Source organism: Amphibalanus amphitrite, unplaced genomic scaffold (genome assembly GCF_019059575.1).
Source record: "Amphibalanus amphitrite isolate SeventyFive unplaced genomic scaffold, NRLGWU_Aamphi_draft 000001F_arrow, whole genome shotgun sequence".
Lineage (NCBI taxonomy): Eukaryota > Metazoa > Arthropoda > Thecostraca > Balanomorpha > Balanidae > Amphibalanus > Amphibalanus amphitrite.
Genome location: NW_024881499.1, coordinates 2,031,092 through 2,045,664, shown reverse-complemented (window position 1 = coordinate 2,045,664; position 14,573 = coordinate 2,031,092). Strand labels below are relative to the sequence as shown.

At 47.4% G+C, this 14,573-nt stretch overlaps 1 protein-coding gene across 3 annotated transcripts in view; it reads right to left on the bottom strand.

Moving 5' to 3' along the window:
- LOC122387793 (transmembrane protein 198-like) overlaps positions 1 to 14,573 on the bottom strand; it is a 97,143-nt gene that overhangs the window by 13,126 nt on the left and 69,444 nt on the right. For all 3 annotated transcript variants that reach the window (XM_043378307.1, XM_043378484.1, XM_043378398.1), the window contains exons 3-4: positions 14,022 to 14,225; positions 548 to 658 (exon numbers count right to left, since the gene is read on the bottom strand). In XM_043378307.1, the coding sequence (XP_043234242.1) occupies positions 548 to 658; positions 14,022 to 14,217 (307 nt within the window). In that variant the 5' untranslated portion in view covers positions 14,218 to 14,225. The remainder of the gene's footprint in view (positions 1 to 547; positions 659 to 14,021; positions 14,226 to 14,573) is intronic.

Sequence of the window (14,573 nt, the reverse complement as noted above, 5' to 3'; positions counted from 1 at the left end):
CCGCCGCGCGCCGCCGGCCCGCTCAGTCATCCACAGCTGATCGGAGCGCTGCGGTTAGTCGGTTCAGCGCGGTCAACGGGGCCGGCTCATCACCGTTCGAGTTTGCCAGGGCAGCGCGTTCATTGCGAGTCGTTTCACAGCGACATGGGTAGTACCGACTACCGAGTACGGACTGTCAGACCTAATCAGTCAGCACAGCGTGTTTTATGAAGTTGACAGAAAACTATAGTGGCTGACACAATGCATGGTTGTGCAGTGTCCAATGTCCATACAGTGCAACTGACAAGTGACAACCTTCATACTGATTGACATGCCGTTGTCATGACACCGACTGCTCACTTACCTACTTTACTGAGTTAAGAGTTTCATTCAGGCATTTTTCAAATGTTCTCAGGTCCACGAAACATGATTTGTTCAGCTTCTAATACGTTATTTATTTATCTTCTTCCTTTATTTATTAATTTGGCTTGGAACAAACATAGGTATCATTTGTTCGTGTTCAGTGTTTCAGCACCCACCGCGTCGTCCACCCCGCGCCGTTAGTTACCTGCATTGCCGAGAGGTGGCAGCACCGCCTCCTCCATGCAGATCAGGTAGACTACCACGGAGCCGAACGTGAACCCCGTGAGAAACATGACCGCCTTGAAGCACCGGTACCCTGTGAACAGAGGAGGTCGGCTCAGTGGGGAGAGAGAGAGAGAGAGAGAGAGAGAGAGAGAGAGAGAGAGAGAGAGAGAGAGAGAGAGAGAGAGAGAGAGAGAGAGAGAGAGAGAGAGAGAGAGAGAGAGAGAGAGAGAGAGAGAGAGAGAGAGAGAGAGAGAGAGAGAGAGAGAGAGAGAGAGAGAGAGAGAGAGAGCGGGAGTCGACGGAAGGGGAGCGAAGAAGGGTGGGAGGACGGGGCAAAGGGCAAAGGGACGGAAGAAGAAGCAGATCGAAACCGAGGCGTCGTCACCGACAAGTTCACCATCATAAGCTCCCAGATAGAGAATCAGTGTTAGAAGGAGGTATTTGTCATCAATGCATAAGTAAATCCGCTGATCAATCAATAGCTAGCGCCTTCCTTATGCAGGTTGTAACGTATGTCTTATTGATTCGTGCGGACAGTAGGGTAACAGAGTGATACGAATATGCCCAACTACAATGGACTCGCCACCAGCTGTTCGCCAGTGACACGGAACCATTAATCATTGTCTGACAGCGCGGGAGGTGTGACCAGCAATCCCCGTGGCCCCAGTAAACAATGAACGATTGTTCGATGAATGAAACGTGGAAAGTGACGCATGCCAGTCCACCGATTTTTAGAATCTGTGAGCGCGATGAAAGCCAGGAACACCCAGGCCTCGTCGACATACGGGGCTCACTGTCATCACAAATACTTTCGATAACTTTGAAACAGAATGGCTGCAAAAATACTTTATTTCGACCATGGACAGAATGACGTCAGTAAAAGGAAAAGGTGATTTTTGATGAAACTGAGAAGTTCCGATCTTGCATATCTTTACCACACCTTAGAACATGGTCTTGATCTGCTAAAACATGACTTAGATAATAATACACAGAAAAGGCGGTGAGTTTTTCTCAAACACGTTTTCACCTACATGGCGTTGATAACTTTCTGAACGATTATCGACCTCATTTCCACAACCGAAGCAGTCGCGACTGAAGCTATTCAACGCTGACTCATCCTTTAATCAGGGAACATGCTGATTGCAGACGTGCTATCCTGACCGCCTCCGCTGGTGCAGTCCATTCTAATCTGACATTCATCAACGACTATTCATTCAGACCCTTGTTAGACTAGCGGCTAACCCCCTATTCCCTAAACACCATTCCTCGCCTAGGATTCAGACGAGTTCGACCAGACCGCATCCGCAAAGGCCGACCAGAAACGTGACCAAACTGTGTCCGCAGCCATTTATGGAAATCGGGACCCTTAGGGGGGTCACTTAAACACGGCTGTGTCTCTAGCTTACTCCCTAAAGATGATACACAACGTCCCAGTTTTGAGAATAATGCTTATTTTGGGGTATGTTGTTGATAGCGACTCAGCTACTTGCACGAAGTACATGCGGCGTGGACCAAACTTTAAAACAAAAATACCAAAGTTTGCCACAGCTCTTCGATTAGAATTCTGAAAAAAAGATACAGATTCTCGACCATTTTTGCATTCCAAGCATGTGCTTTATGCGCTTCGTACCAATAGCTTCCCAAATGAGCACTGCGAATAATAAAAAACTTCCTTGCAGGAATTCTATGCGCCACCGCGAACATCCCGCCTTCCAACACATGCTACCGTCTAACGCTCCCGTAAAAAAGCCGTGTCCGTGCCGGCAGTGCCAACACTGACCGATCTATGACCACTGATCAGAGTATAGGACGACCGACAGCGACCGACGGGACCGGTACGTCCCTTCGAGCACGTGTCCCACCAGCCTCTGGTGCAGTGCTGCGCCAGGCACGTATTGACGGTCTATAACAGGGAGCAGGGCAAATATCGACTGAAGCAGCTACGTGAGTGAAAGGCTATATCACAGTGAAGCGCTACCGAGTGCTGTGTTTACGGAGCGAGCGAAGCGAGCGTAGTCTTTCCTTAGATTAACGGAAATTTCTGAGTATGAGCGGCCGGCCGTGGTCACGCTTTTGCGAGGCTTATATCTCAGCAACCACTTGACCGATTTACACGCGGTAATTTTTGTAGGGTAGCTTCATTCCTTCTACCAAGTATTGGACTATTCCCGATGCATGTGGGTGACCCCTTATGCACGTGCCACGTGCAAAACGAAGAGGTGTCAGTTTTGTAATTGTTGCAATATCTCGGTAACTACTTGGCCGATTGCGCTGAAAGTTGGCATGTAGGTAGGCACCCACTAGGCACTGCATATACATGTGCCAGAGTTGGGGTGCTGCTGCACGTGCGCACGTGCAGGGGTCGTTTCCAGATCTCGGGAACGGCTGGACCGATTGCGCTCAAATTTGGTACACGGTTAGGGACCGGTTAGTAGGGTGCCGTGCACAAGTCAGTTGGGACCCATTTTGCACGTGCGCACGTGCAGGGTGCCACTTCCAGATCTCGAGAACGGCTGGGCCGATTGTGTCCAAATTTGGCACATCGCTAGAGACCAGTTAGTAGGGTGCCGTGCACAAGTCAGTTGGAGGTACCCCCTCGCAATTTCGCACGTGCAAGGCCCACCCTCTCGCTCGCTCCGTTAGTCGCCCCAAAAGGCGTTATACTGGTGTTACGGAGCGAGCAAAGCGAGCGGAGTCTCATACTGAATTAAGGGAAAATCCTGAGTATGAGCGGCCGGCCGGCCGGCCGGCCGGCCGGCCGGCCGTGGGGACGCTCTTCAAAAGCTAATATCTTAGGAACGGGACATCCGATTGACAAGCGGTCTTCTTTACTGAATGTCACTTGGACGTAAAAGTTCTGTGGTGTGATGGCCACCATGCGTTCTTGCCAACCACCGCACGTGGCGCGTGGTAAAGTTGGACATTTTTTAAGAACCCCAAAATTGCAACCTCAATAACGGCACAACGGCTGGGCCGATTGAATTGAAACTCGGTACACAGTTAGGTCTCCATCAGATAATTCATCTGCATGTGTTAACCCTCGCCCCGTTGGGGGGGGGGCCATTTTGGCCCCCCCTGTGGTTTTTCCTGAATAGCAAGAAAACGGCGGCGCGCAGCGCCGCCAAATTTTCAGTACCTTCCCGGGCATCAATTTGACACCTTCACACCAAATTTCAAGTCTTAGGTCACCTTAGGTCAGGAGTTATTGAGGTCAAACTGAGGTCATGTTCGAGCAAAAATGAGCAAAAAACATGCAATCTTGAAACGCTCACCAAATCTACAGTTATCAAGCAATTTCAAAGTTCTTTATATGGTCTAGTAGACAAAAAGCGGCGCTACAAAACTGCTATCTCGGATTTTCAAAATTTTTGGTTTTTGACCAAAAAAATTCAAAAAATTGATTTTTTTAGAAAAACTTTGAAAAAATCCAAAAAATTTCCGAATTTCGAAAAAAACCGGAATATATGTGATAGTCCCAGCGCTCTTCTATATACATACCAAATTTCAGATCGATATCTCGTTTTTTGGCCAAGTTATAGCGAAAAAACTGTTCAAAAATGATGACGTCAAATTTTTGAACTCAATTTTTAGCAATTCTAGACCACGTACGGCAAAACAAAGACCACCATTGAACTCCCCGTGACGAGCTGCATCGATTCGATACCCATTTTATGCAAAAATATTAACTTTGAAATTTGACCTAATTTGACCTGACCTTGACCTGACCTTGACCTGACCTTGACCAAAACGTGATCTAAGCTGGCCCCAAAGGCTGCCTGACCCATATAATCGCATTTGTCATGTAAAATGGACCATAAAACATGTATCACACGACACTTTCATATTGTGACCCCCCCGTGACCTGACCTCTGTGACCTGACCTGGTATCAGTGACCTCAAATAGCAAAATATGTGTTTGAAGAACATTTCCCCATCGATGATTTTCAATGAAATGCATTTTACTCGATTTTACAACGCATTTCTTGAAGTGCCTGTAAACGGTGAAAATTGGACCTTTGACCTGACCTGTGACGTCATCGGTTTGACCTAGGTCAATAAAATTGGGTCACAGGGTAGTTCCCCGTTGGGGCTATCCAACGCCGTTTACCGCTTGTCGCTATGTTGCGTGGTTCTCGAGATCTTAGGGGGGGGGCCAAAATGGCCCCCCCCCCAACCGGGCGCGTTGCTCGGCAGAGCCCAACGGGGCGCGGGTTAAGGTTGGGGTGCTGCTGCACGTGCGCACGTGCAGGGGTCGTTTCCAGATCTCGAGAACGGCTGGACCGATGGCGCTCAAATTTGGTACACGGTTAGCGACCAGTCAGTAGGGTGCCGTGCACAAGTCAGTTGGGACCCATTTTGCACGTGCGCACGTGCAGGGTGCCGCTTCCAGATCTCGAGAACGGCTGGGCCGATTGTGCTCAAATTTGGCACATCGCTAGAGACCAGTTAGTAGGGTGCCGTGCACAAGTCAGTTGGAGGTACCCCCTCGAAATTTCGCACGTGCAAGGCCCACCCTCTCGCTCGCTCCGTTAGTCGCCCCATAAGGCGTTATACTGGTGTTTTATGTTTACAACACCGAGATAGAGTTGATGCTGCGGAGTGCTCCTAACCATAGTAGATAAGGTTATCGGCCATGTTAACACTCGACTCGGTAGAAGGGTATAGGGTAGTGACTAGTGGTGTCAATCGGTTACCAAAATTTCGGTATACCAATACCGAACCGATACCGATTCGGTATTCGGTATTTTATACCAAAAGCATTTGGTATTTTGTCGGTATTATGAAAGTCAACTATACTGTCATAAAAAATTTAAACATTTTTTACAAACCTTCTGAACTCAAATTTGATTTGCTAAATGACATTGGATGAAGAAAAAGGACAATCATGACACATTTCTCCCAAATGCATGATGTCATAACAAATGGGCAAACACGTTAACTGCAACATCAAACACATCAGTCTACCAATGTTAAAGGGCAACTTATCAGTGCCAGCAAATTCCAATACCATGAGGATAATTATCTTACAAAAAAGATAATGTGCAAGACATGTATACATTAAATATTACATACATTACATTAAACATGTATCAATGTTTAACTCACTGTATACTGGAAAACATACTCTAACTACCTTACTCAAAATTTCCAAAGCATTCATTGGTAACAAATTTGACTTTGTTTTGAGAAGTCTGTGATTGATCTTGACCTTGTCTTGCTCTCCATTTCACTGCAATGCGGTTACTTATCCAAAAGTCAAAACCCTGTTTTTTATAGCACTAGCTTCACCAATATCATCTAATATTGAAGGCAGCATTCATCACTTCACCATCACCCCACAAATTCTCAACTTCGTTCAACTTCAAAAAGATCCTGTGGATAATCTATTTTCTTTACTTAGTGTTCTCTTTCCTGCTCTCCTCAACAGATGGAAACCGCTAGCAATGTAATCAAAAGCATTCCTAAAATATAATTGGGTCTTGGCTTGATTCGCAATTAGCAGTTTAAAACTGAACACATCTAAGAACTTTTAAATGTCGCAGCTGCGCCAAATTTCGATGTAGCTCAAAACTAATTTAAAATAATTGAGCAACATTGTTTTCTGGTTCATTTTTTTAGTGATAGCGGCGTACAATCTTTCTTGAATTAATTTAAAGATACCAAAATATGAACATCATATTTTTTAATTAAGTTTACATAAGCAAAAAAGAAAAAACTTTATTTTATGCAGTTCCGTGCTAAATGCAAATGGCCGCCGCCTGCAAGGCTGCCATTGTGGAAGTGACGCCACGTGACACGTGTCAATGATTCCGTAAAATTATGGACATTTTACTTAGCTTTCATCGCGATATCATTACAGTGGTGTCTGCTATCTATCAGTGTGCCTCGTAAGTAATTGTTTATTAAGATTTGTTGTGTTAAACATTTATTTATGATGAAAAATTGGCTGCGTCACTATCGTCACCATCGCTTCTTGAGAGTTGAACTGTAGGTATCATGGATTTTGTTTACATTAATGGTATAGCCCAGCCCATCATTGTCATTTGGTTTCCATTTTTGGATCATGATAACATACGTAACCCTGTCTTGACTGGACTCGAATTGAATTGACTTGGGTTCAGGCATGGATGAGATTCAGGGTTCAAGTTCTTGTCCTATTCACCTCATGCAGATGACTTGAATCCACATCCCAGTTAAGTAACTGACCTGAATATTTTTTAATAGTTACACAATACAATTATATGTTTTTGCAGTGAAAATAATTTAGAGATTTCCTGACTTGTTTTTGTTGCCTTATTTTAGAGTAGGGGAGAGTGGGGCAAAGCGGCCACCCGGGGCAAAGCGGCCACCCATCGTTTTAGCCCTTCATAGCTGGCGTCAGTTCCAATTTATGGTTTCCAATTATACTTCTCTTCACGGTCGTTCGAATGAGCCAGACCGGGGTTTCAGGCCCATCACCATTGTTCTGTGAAACACGGAAAAGCATTTCTTGCCAGGTTACCAACTATATTTACAATTTTTAAATGTTATGTAATTTCATAGCCGTTTGGAATTTTTATAAGCGTTCTTGTCCATGCATTGCATGGTTATCGTACATGTATTCTACCAATTTTAATGTTTTTTTTACCCCACTAATAGCTAAGCTGGAATATTTTTGTCTCGGACGGTATGCGCGGGGCAAAGTGGCCGGGGCAAAGTGGCCACCCCCCAATTGGCCATAAGTTGCTTCCATCTGGATAAAAAACATTATTTATATTCAAATGTGTCGTCATGCATTCATCTTGGCCACTTTTCAGCTGCATGATTTACCAAATAATGCAATTGAATGTTTATTTTCATGAAAATCCTTTCTTTGTTTACCTACAGGTGGAAGATGATAAAGTAACCATCCATCCTCGCTTAACCTTGTCACCATCAAATACCCTAGTCGTACACGAGGCAACTATTTTGTTTCTCATATCAGGACTTGAGAAGACGCCGGTGGCCACTTTGCCCCAGGGTATGGGGCAAAGTGGCCAATATGCATAGGTTTAAAGTTTTGTCAATATCTTTCATATGTGAACGCCTTTGGAAATAAAACGCAGTTGAAATAAAAGGCAACTTAATAGGGATCACATTGGTATAGAAAGAATCTTTCCAAGTTTAAAAATCAAGCGTTGGCATCGTGAGAAGCGTTAGGGTGGCCGCTTTGCCCCACTCTCCCCTATTACCTTTTAATGCTTATCATTTGTTTTGAGAAAGTTTGAAGCATTTGTTTGATGGTTCCCTCAATTCGGTACCTAGTCGGTATTTCACCCTATTTCTGAAAATCGGTTCGGTTTTGGTATACTCTCAGTGGTTTTGGTCGGTATCGGTTTGGTATTGGTTTCCAAAATTTCTGAAATTGACATCACTAGTATAGGGTATGATAAAGAAGATACCGACCACCACTTCATACCTGCACGGGACGATAAGCAATACTTTTAACCAGGAGCCTGTCACTACGGGGTTAACCAAAACATATTAGGGCGTACATACTTGAATCTGTTTGAAAATTATTACGGAGCGAGCGAAGCGAGCGGAGTCTTTCCTTAGATTAACGGAAATTTCTGAGTATGAGCGGCCGGCCGGCCGGCCGTGGGGACGCTCTTCAAAAGCTAATATCTTAGGAACGGGACATCCGATTGACAAGCGGTCTTCTTTACTGAATGTCACTTGGACGTTAAAGTTCTGTGGTGTGATGGCCACTATGCGTTCTTGCCAACCACCGCACGTGGCGCGTGGTAAAGTTGGACATTTTTTAAGAACCCCCAAAATTGCAACCTCAATAACGGCACAACGGTTGGGCCGATTGAATTGAAACTCGGTACACAGTTAGGTCTCCATCAGATAATTCATCTGCATGTGTTAAGGTTGGGTGCAGGGGTCGTTTCCAGATCTCGAGAACGGCTGGACCGATGGCGCTCAAATTTGGTACACGGTTAGGGACCAGTTAGTAGGGTGCCGTGCACAAGTCAGTTGGGACCCATTTTGCACGTGCGCACGTGCAGGGTGCCGCTTCCAGATCTCGAGAACGGTTGGGCCGATTGTGCTCAAATTTGGCACGTCGCTAGAGACCGGTTAGTAGGGTGCCGTGCACAAGTCAGTTGGAGGTACCCCCTCGAAATTTCGCACGTGCAAGGCCCACCCTCTCGCTCGCTCCGTTAGTCGCCCCATAAGGCGTTATACTGGTGTACCTAAACTGTTCCTACTCTTGCGTTCCGTCGCTGAAAAAAACAACAAGGGCAAATCAAACTGCAATAAAAAATAAATTCATCTCTTCTCTATCGGCGTCTAAAAGACTCCTTCCGAGGTCTTTTAGTGCGTGCATATTGCACTCATTATCCCGGTAACGAGTCAAGTAACGACCGGCATATTTCAGTGTGGATAAATACCATTTACATGGCGCGGCATCATTAAACAGAGCTGCGTCTGATCTGGCCGCCGCTTTTTCAACAAACACCGGCTGGTCTGGTGACGTCAGTGGCTCCATCGCCACCGTCGCCGCTGACGGTCCATGGTCAGCGCCAGCCGCGCTCTAACAAGCAGCGGAGGAACGGCGCACGTCTGAGACAAACAATTGTCAAAGCAAAGTTATGGCTGCGACCCTTTCCTCCGCAAATAAGCTGCCCTGAGTTTCTGCGTCGTTGGTTAGAGTGGAGTCTACGCAGCTCCCGAAAGGCAAACTCGTTCCATGTGTCCGTAAAGCTGCACTAGTATAGCAGCGCTCGTGAAAACGGCTCAGCCTCGCGAACAAGTGCGGAACTGTTAGGCTAATGAGTCACACGTCCGGTAACACGCCCCATGATCCGGAACTCTAACGAACCCGGAATTTCGGCGGATCGCGGAGTGTTTGGAATGGCAACAGTGTCCTGTGTCGGCTCGGCGTAGCGAGGCGCGTGCCGCGGCGGATGGCACCATACGGGTGGCAGCTTACAAAGGACAACTCAGGAACCTGATACATGGTGCGTCGTCTCTGCGTCTGCTTTATCTAAACAAGAGTAAATCAGAAAAAAAACGAATTAGAATAAACTGAGGAACACATTTTCAGCAGAGGCTTTACAAGAAGTCTACACATTCATGTATCGCTGTCTAAATACAGAGTTACCAGACAGTACTGACGTTGGCATGCCCAACGAGGGCAGCGATCGAGACCATTACAAATCCAAATATCTGAAAACGGGCACGCAATTTTTAATTCTGACCGGAATATTCCAGATTAAAACAAAGAAGACGAAAGACGCGCTTCCCAACACAGCACCGATCGCCTGAGCAAACACCTCGCCGACAAATCTGGGTCACACAGAGTAGCTGACGATGAGAGATGGGCCCCGTCAGCCACCGACCCGAGGGGCGGTCTACACCTACAGACAGAAAACGGACCACTGACACCCGCCGCTGTCTGCCGGGGAGTGATGGGTGCACGCTGAGCACAGGTGGCACCGGCGCACACGTCGTCAATCACAGGGCGTACGTCCGATTCCGTGTCTCAGGCGCTGGCCGTGTCCTCAGGCACAATGGTGCTCTGGAGAGGCTTGTAGTTTTAGTTTTACCGATTAACTATTCAGGAATTTAGCAACAATTTTATCATCAAATAATAAGGCGTTTAAAGGAGGCCATTCCTGCAATAAACTTCCTAGTATTATCCTATCTCGACCAACACAAGCCACACGGATTCCGAGCCACTCGAGTCTCATCAAAATCAAACAGTTCGATGTAAACACACGGGCGCCCGATATGAGTTGCGGCGCGTGTTAGTGTGTTTGTCGGCCGCTCGGGTGACCTCACTGCCTGTGACCGCGCCGTGTCTCCGTCTCCGGTCTGCGCTGATCAGGGGCGGCGGTCGGGCAGCGCAGCTGGTGCCAACGAGCCGTCACCGTCTGCCAATGTTAACCCGCGCGGGGCTGGGGGGGGGGGGTAAATTTTACCCCCCTTCGCGAATTTTTGCGATATCTCAAAAACGGCAGCGCGCAGCGCCGCCAAACTTTCAGTACCTTTTCTTACATCAATTTGACACGTTCCCTGAAAATGTGAGCGCAATCCGTCGGAAAATTTTTTGAGAAATTGACGTTTTAGTGACGTCATGTTCGCCATTTTCGCCTCAAAAACGGCAAAAGTTCAAACGCCGCTAACATCTTCATTTTTAAAGGAATCAAGACGTAACAAAAAAGGTTATACGTAATTTTACTTTGTCTATCAAATGGCTATCTCGGTTTTTTGAAAAATTTGGATTTTGGCCTAAATTTTTCCAAAAAACTGACTTTTTTGGGAAAATCATTATAAAATCCAAAATTTTGAGTCTATCGAAAAAACCGGAATATATGTCAGAGAAGTGGTCTATGTGCACCTACATACCAAATTTTAGAAGAATTGGTTCAAAAATGTGGGAGTTATTCAAAATTTTATGACGTCACGACACACAAATTTTTTGAAAAATGACTTTTTTGGAAGTTCTAGACCTCGTACGGAAACAAAAATAGCACCATTCGATTCGCCGTGAAAAACCGCATCAGATAGACACCTTTTTAGGCCTTAACAACCAACTTCAAAATTTGACCTCACTTGACCTGACCTTGACCTGACCTCGACCTGAAATTCATCCAGAGGTGGTCCATATCACTTATTGAGTGTGCCTATTGAATTCTATGAGTAAAATGACCCATAAAACATGTGTCGCACATGCCCTTATTCTATATTTTGTTTTTTGGTGACCTGACCTGACCTGACCTGACCTTGACCTTGACCTCTGAATGATATTATATGCAACGAATATTGTCTTGGTAGCCTAAGAACACGTTTTGGGCGATCAGTCTCAGTCCATGACTCCATTCTTCGGCAACTACGGTGCAAGGCCGATACTGTAGAAACTTGCAATTTGTACCCTTGACCTGACCTTGACCTTGACCTCAAACTTTAAATTAAGTACATGTTTTTAGTAGTTCGTGATGAGAGCTTTCGATTGGCGTTTGAATTTTCCAAATCGGACCATTAGTTCGGGAGATAACAGGGGGGGGTAAAATTTACCCCCCCCCCCCCCAGCCCCGCGCGTTCGGCTGGAGACCCCAGCCCCGCGCGGGTTAACAGCCGCAGCCGGTCGGACCCAGCTGGGGAGCAGAGCGGTCCCCCGCCCTGTCCCCGCCGCCGACTCCGCCTTGTCCCCGCCGCTGACTCCGGCCTGTCCCCGCCGCTGACTCCGGCCTGTCCCCGCCGCTGACTCCGGCACAGAACCTTACAAACTGAGCGAGTCGCAGAGCCGTGTCTGATGCGATGAAAGTGCGCGCGACTCAAAGGAAGAGGCGGTCTGACCGTTTGCCATTAGTTCGACTGTGACTGAGTATTTGTGCCCACAAAATATTGACCATCGTCACAAGATATCTTTCAGCCACATAACGAAAACTGAAGCTTAATACCGATTACAAACAGGCTTTCATCTTTCTAGACCAGCTGAAAGATAGCCAGAACATGAATCAGAACGGTTCCGGCGATGGGATCTTCCCTCCTATCTGCTGCGTCGTTACCTCATAACTTTGATAGCAAGGTGCTGCCGCGTCACCTTTATTTTATGGGAAGCTCTCAGAACACTCGCATCTCGTTTGCAACACACAAGCACACATATTTTTACACTAAAACATCTCACTACCAGAATGCAGCACCGCCGAGTCCCGCGCCACCGCTTCAGATTTATTTCAGCCATCCAGAGCACAGCTCAACATTACGGAACATTTACTGGCCGCATAACTTTCCACATAAAATGAATACTCTCTGGGCGACAGCGGCCCAGAGTTGCTGAGGCGCGGGCGAGAAGGATACTTGGGGCGAGCCATCCATCGCTGTGACGGGGACGTTCAACACAGGGGCGCCGCTCTGTATGCATGATACTGCGGGGCGGCGCCGCGCGGGGCGGACCGCGGACCCCGGCAGATGCCGAACGCTGCCGGTCGGAGGATGAATAACCGGCCGCCGCCGCCCGGTGGAACTTATGACGTCATATTTGCCATGTGCGCCCGCCCCGTGGCGCCGTGACAGCTGACTGGGCCTGCGGCTGACGGTATTGACGCGCCGGTCATTTGATAAGGCAATCTGCAATAAAGCCGGTGGCCCCGCTATCTGAGGGAGTGGGGGAGGGGCGGGCGGGCCGTGTGGACACTGTCCACAGGAGCGGAGAGCCCAGTGGAAATGGCACCATCTCCGGCACTACTGGTATCGAGCCGCGCGCCGGGCTGCCGAGAGCTGCGGACCCGACCGGCCAGTGGTGGGCGACTGACGGCCGTCGAGCGCCCGCCCCGCTGAACCGGGGTTTATGAGGACTGAAATCCAATCTGCACCAATCGACGATCTGATTACGGAGCAATAGCTCGCCATTTACCTCCGCTCATATCGAGACATTAGACCATTTCAATCTGGTTCGTAATTCGGGACAAATCGCTATTGGATCATTTGCACTGATGAGATGGCTAGTTTAACTAAACTCAATTGATTTCGTAAGCAAGGGATCAAAACAAACACAAATGGATTGTTTTAAAAAGAAAGCTATGGAAAATCGATAGACAAAAAAAAAATAACTCTCCGAAGTAAACCTTTACCAGAGGGTGTTAAAAAATCGCAAGAGCATCAAAAGAAACTCTGATTAGCGAAACGGGAAAACGAAGAAATAAAGTCCAAAATGTAAAGTCCTATCCTACATTCCTATATTCGTCACTGCTGCACAGCGCTGTAGGACGTTGAGATTCGCCCCCATTTATCACGCTAATAACGGTATGATAAGGACATCATGAGGCTCATTTTTCCACATCAGATCATCACCTTAGCTGAACTCGCGAAATTCAACGGTTCAGCCGGTAAAAAGAACCATCTCGGTGACTAAGGAAGCCTTCAGTGCTTACATTAACCCATGATAAATCGCGCCCATTTACAACGTTAAAAGCGCCAGATTCGCACGAGCCCGCTGACTGGCGATTTTATCGTCAGGAGAGCTCTCATATGATGCATTTATGCCGCACTGCAACAATCGTTTGGTAGTCGCGCTGGTGTAGCACATCCACCGCTCCATGAAACTTCCAAATTGTAACGCTGCGTCACAAAAAAATGCAGCATAAAGCAAAGATGGAAAACAAAAACCGTCGACAGAGAATCTCAGTGGCGGATCCAGGGGGGGGGGGCAAAATGGGCATTTGCCCCTCCCAAACGGCATAATTTTAACATTACGCCTATGGACGAAGCATGGAAAGAATCGATAAATTGTTATGGTTTGCCCCCCCCCCCCCAAAAAAAAACTCTGAGCTGGATCCGCCTCTGGAGAATCTGATGATGATGATGAATTGGGGTTTTTGGGCGCCCGGACTACAGTGGTCACCAGCGCCCTAACAGAGAATCTCAGGTGTACCTACATAGTAAGATCAGGTAGTTTTGCTTAAAACCGAGTTGTAGGTACTCACCGAACAGGGTGTAGAGGATGCCGAAGACGAGGCTGAGGCCGCAGATGACGGACGTGGTCAGCTCGTACTCGAAGCTGAGGTGGCGGCAGCGCTCCTCGCTCCTGACATCTGGCGGCAGCTCCGTGCAGTTGAGCACGTCCAGGTCGCCGTCAGAGGGCGGCGCCAGACCGACGTTATACCGCGCCGGAGTGCACATGGCAGCACCTGCAGAAAAATGAGCCAGTCAATTTCAATGAACATCTAAACCATGCAATAAGTAAAAACAACTGGTGAGACCAATGACGTGGTAAACCTGCAATAGGAGACAAAAAGAGAAGGTAAACATACGCACAAATCACAAATGGTATCATCGCCAGATTGTTGACAGCAATGTAATTTCGCGACGGAATTTGTGCCGCGGTTTACTGACACAAGACTGATGGCAGTCACGCTCGCCGATAATCTCAGCGATTGATCCTCGGCGACAGCAGTCTGCTGATGGGAGTTGACACACCAAAGGTGTGCGTAATCTTTTGGGCAGTGGACGTCACCAGAAGTGGCATTCTTGTAGGA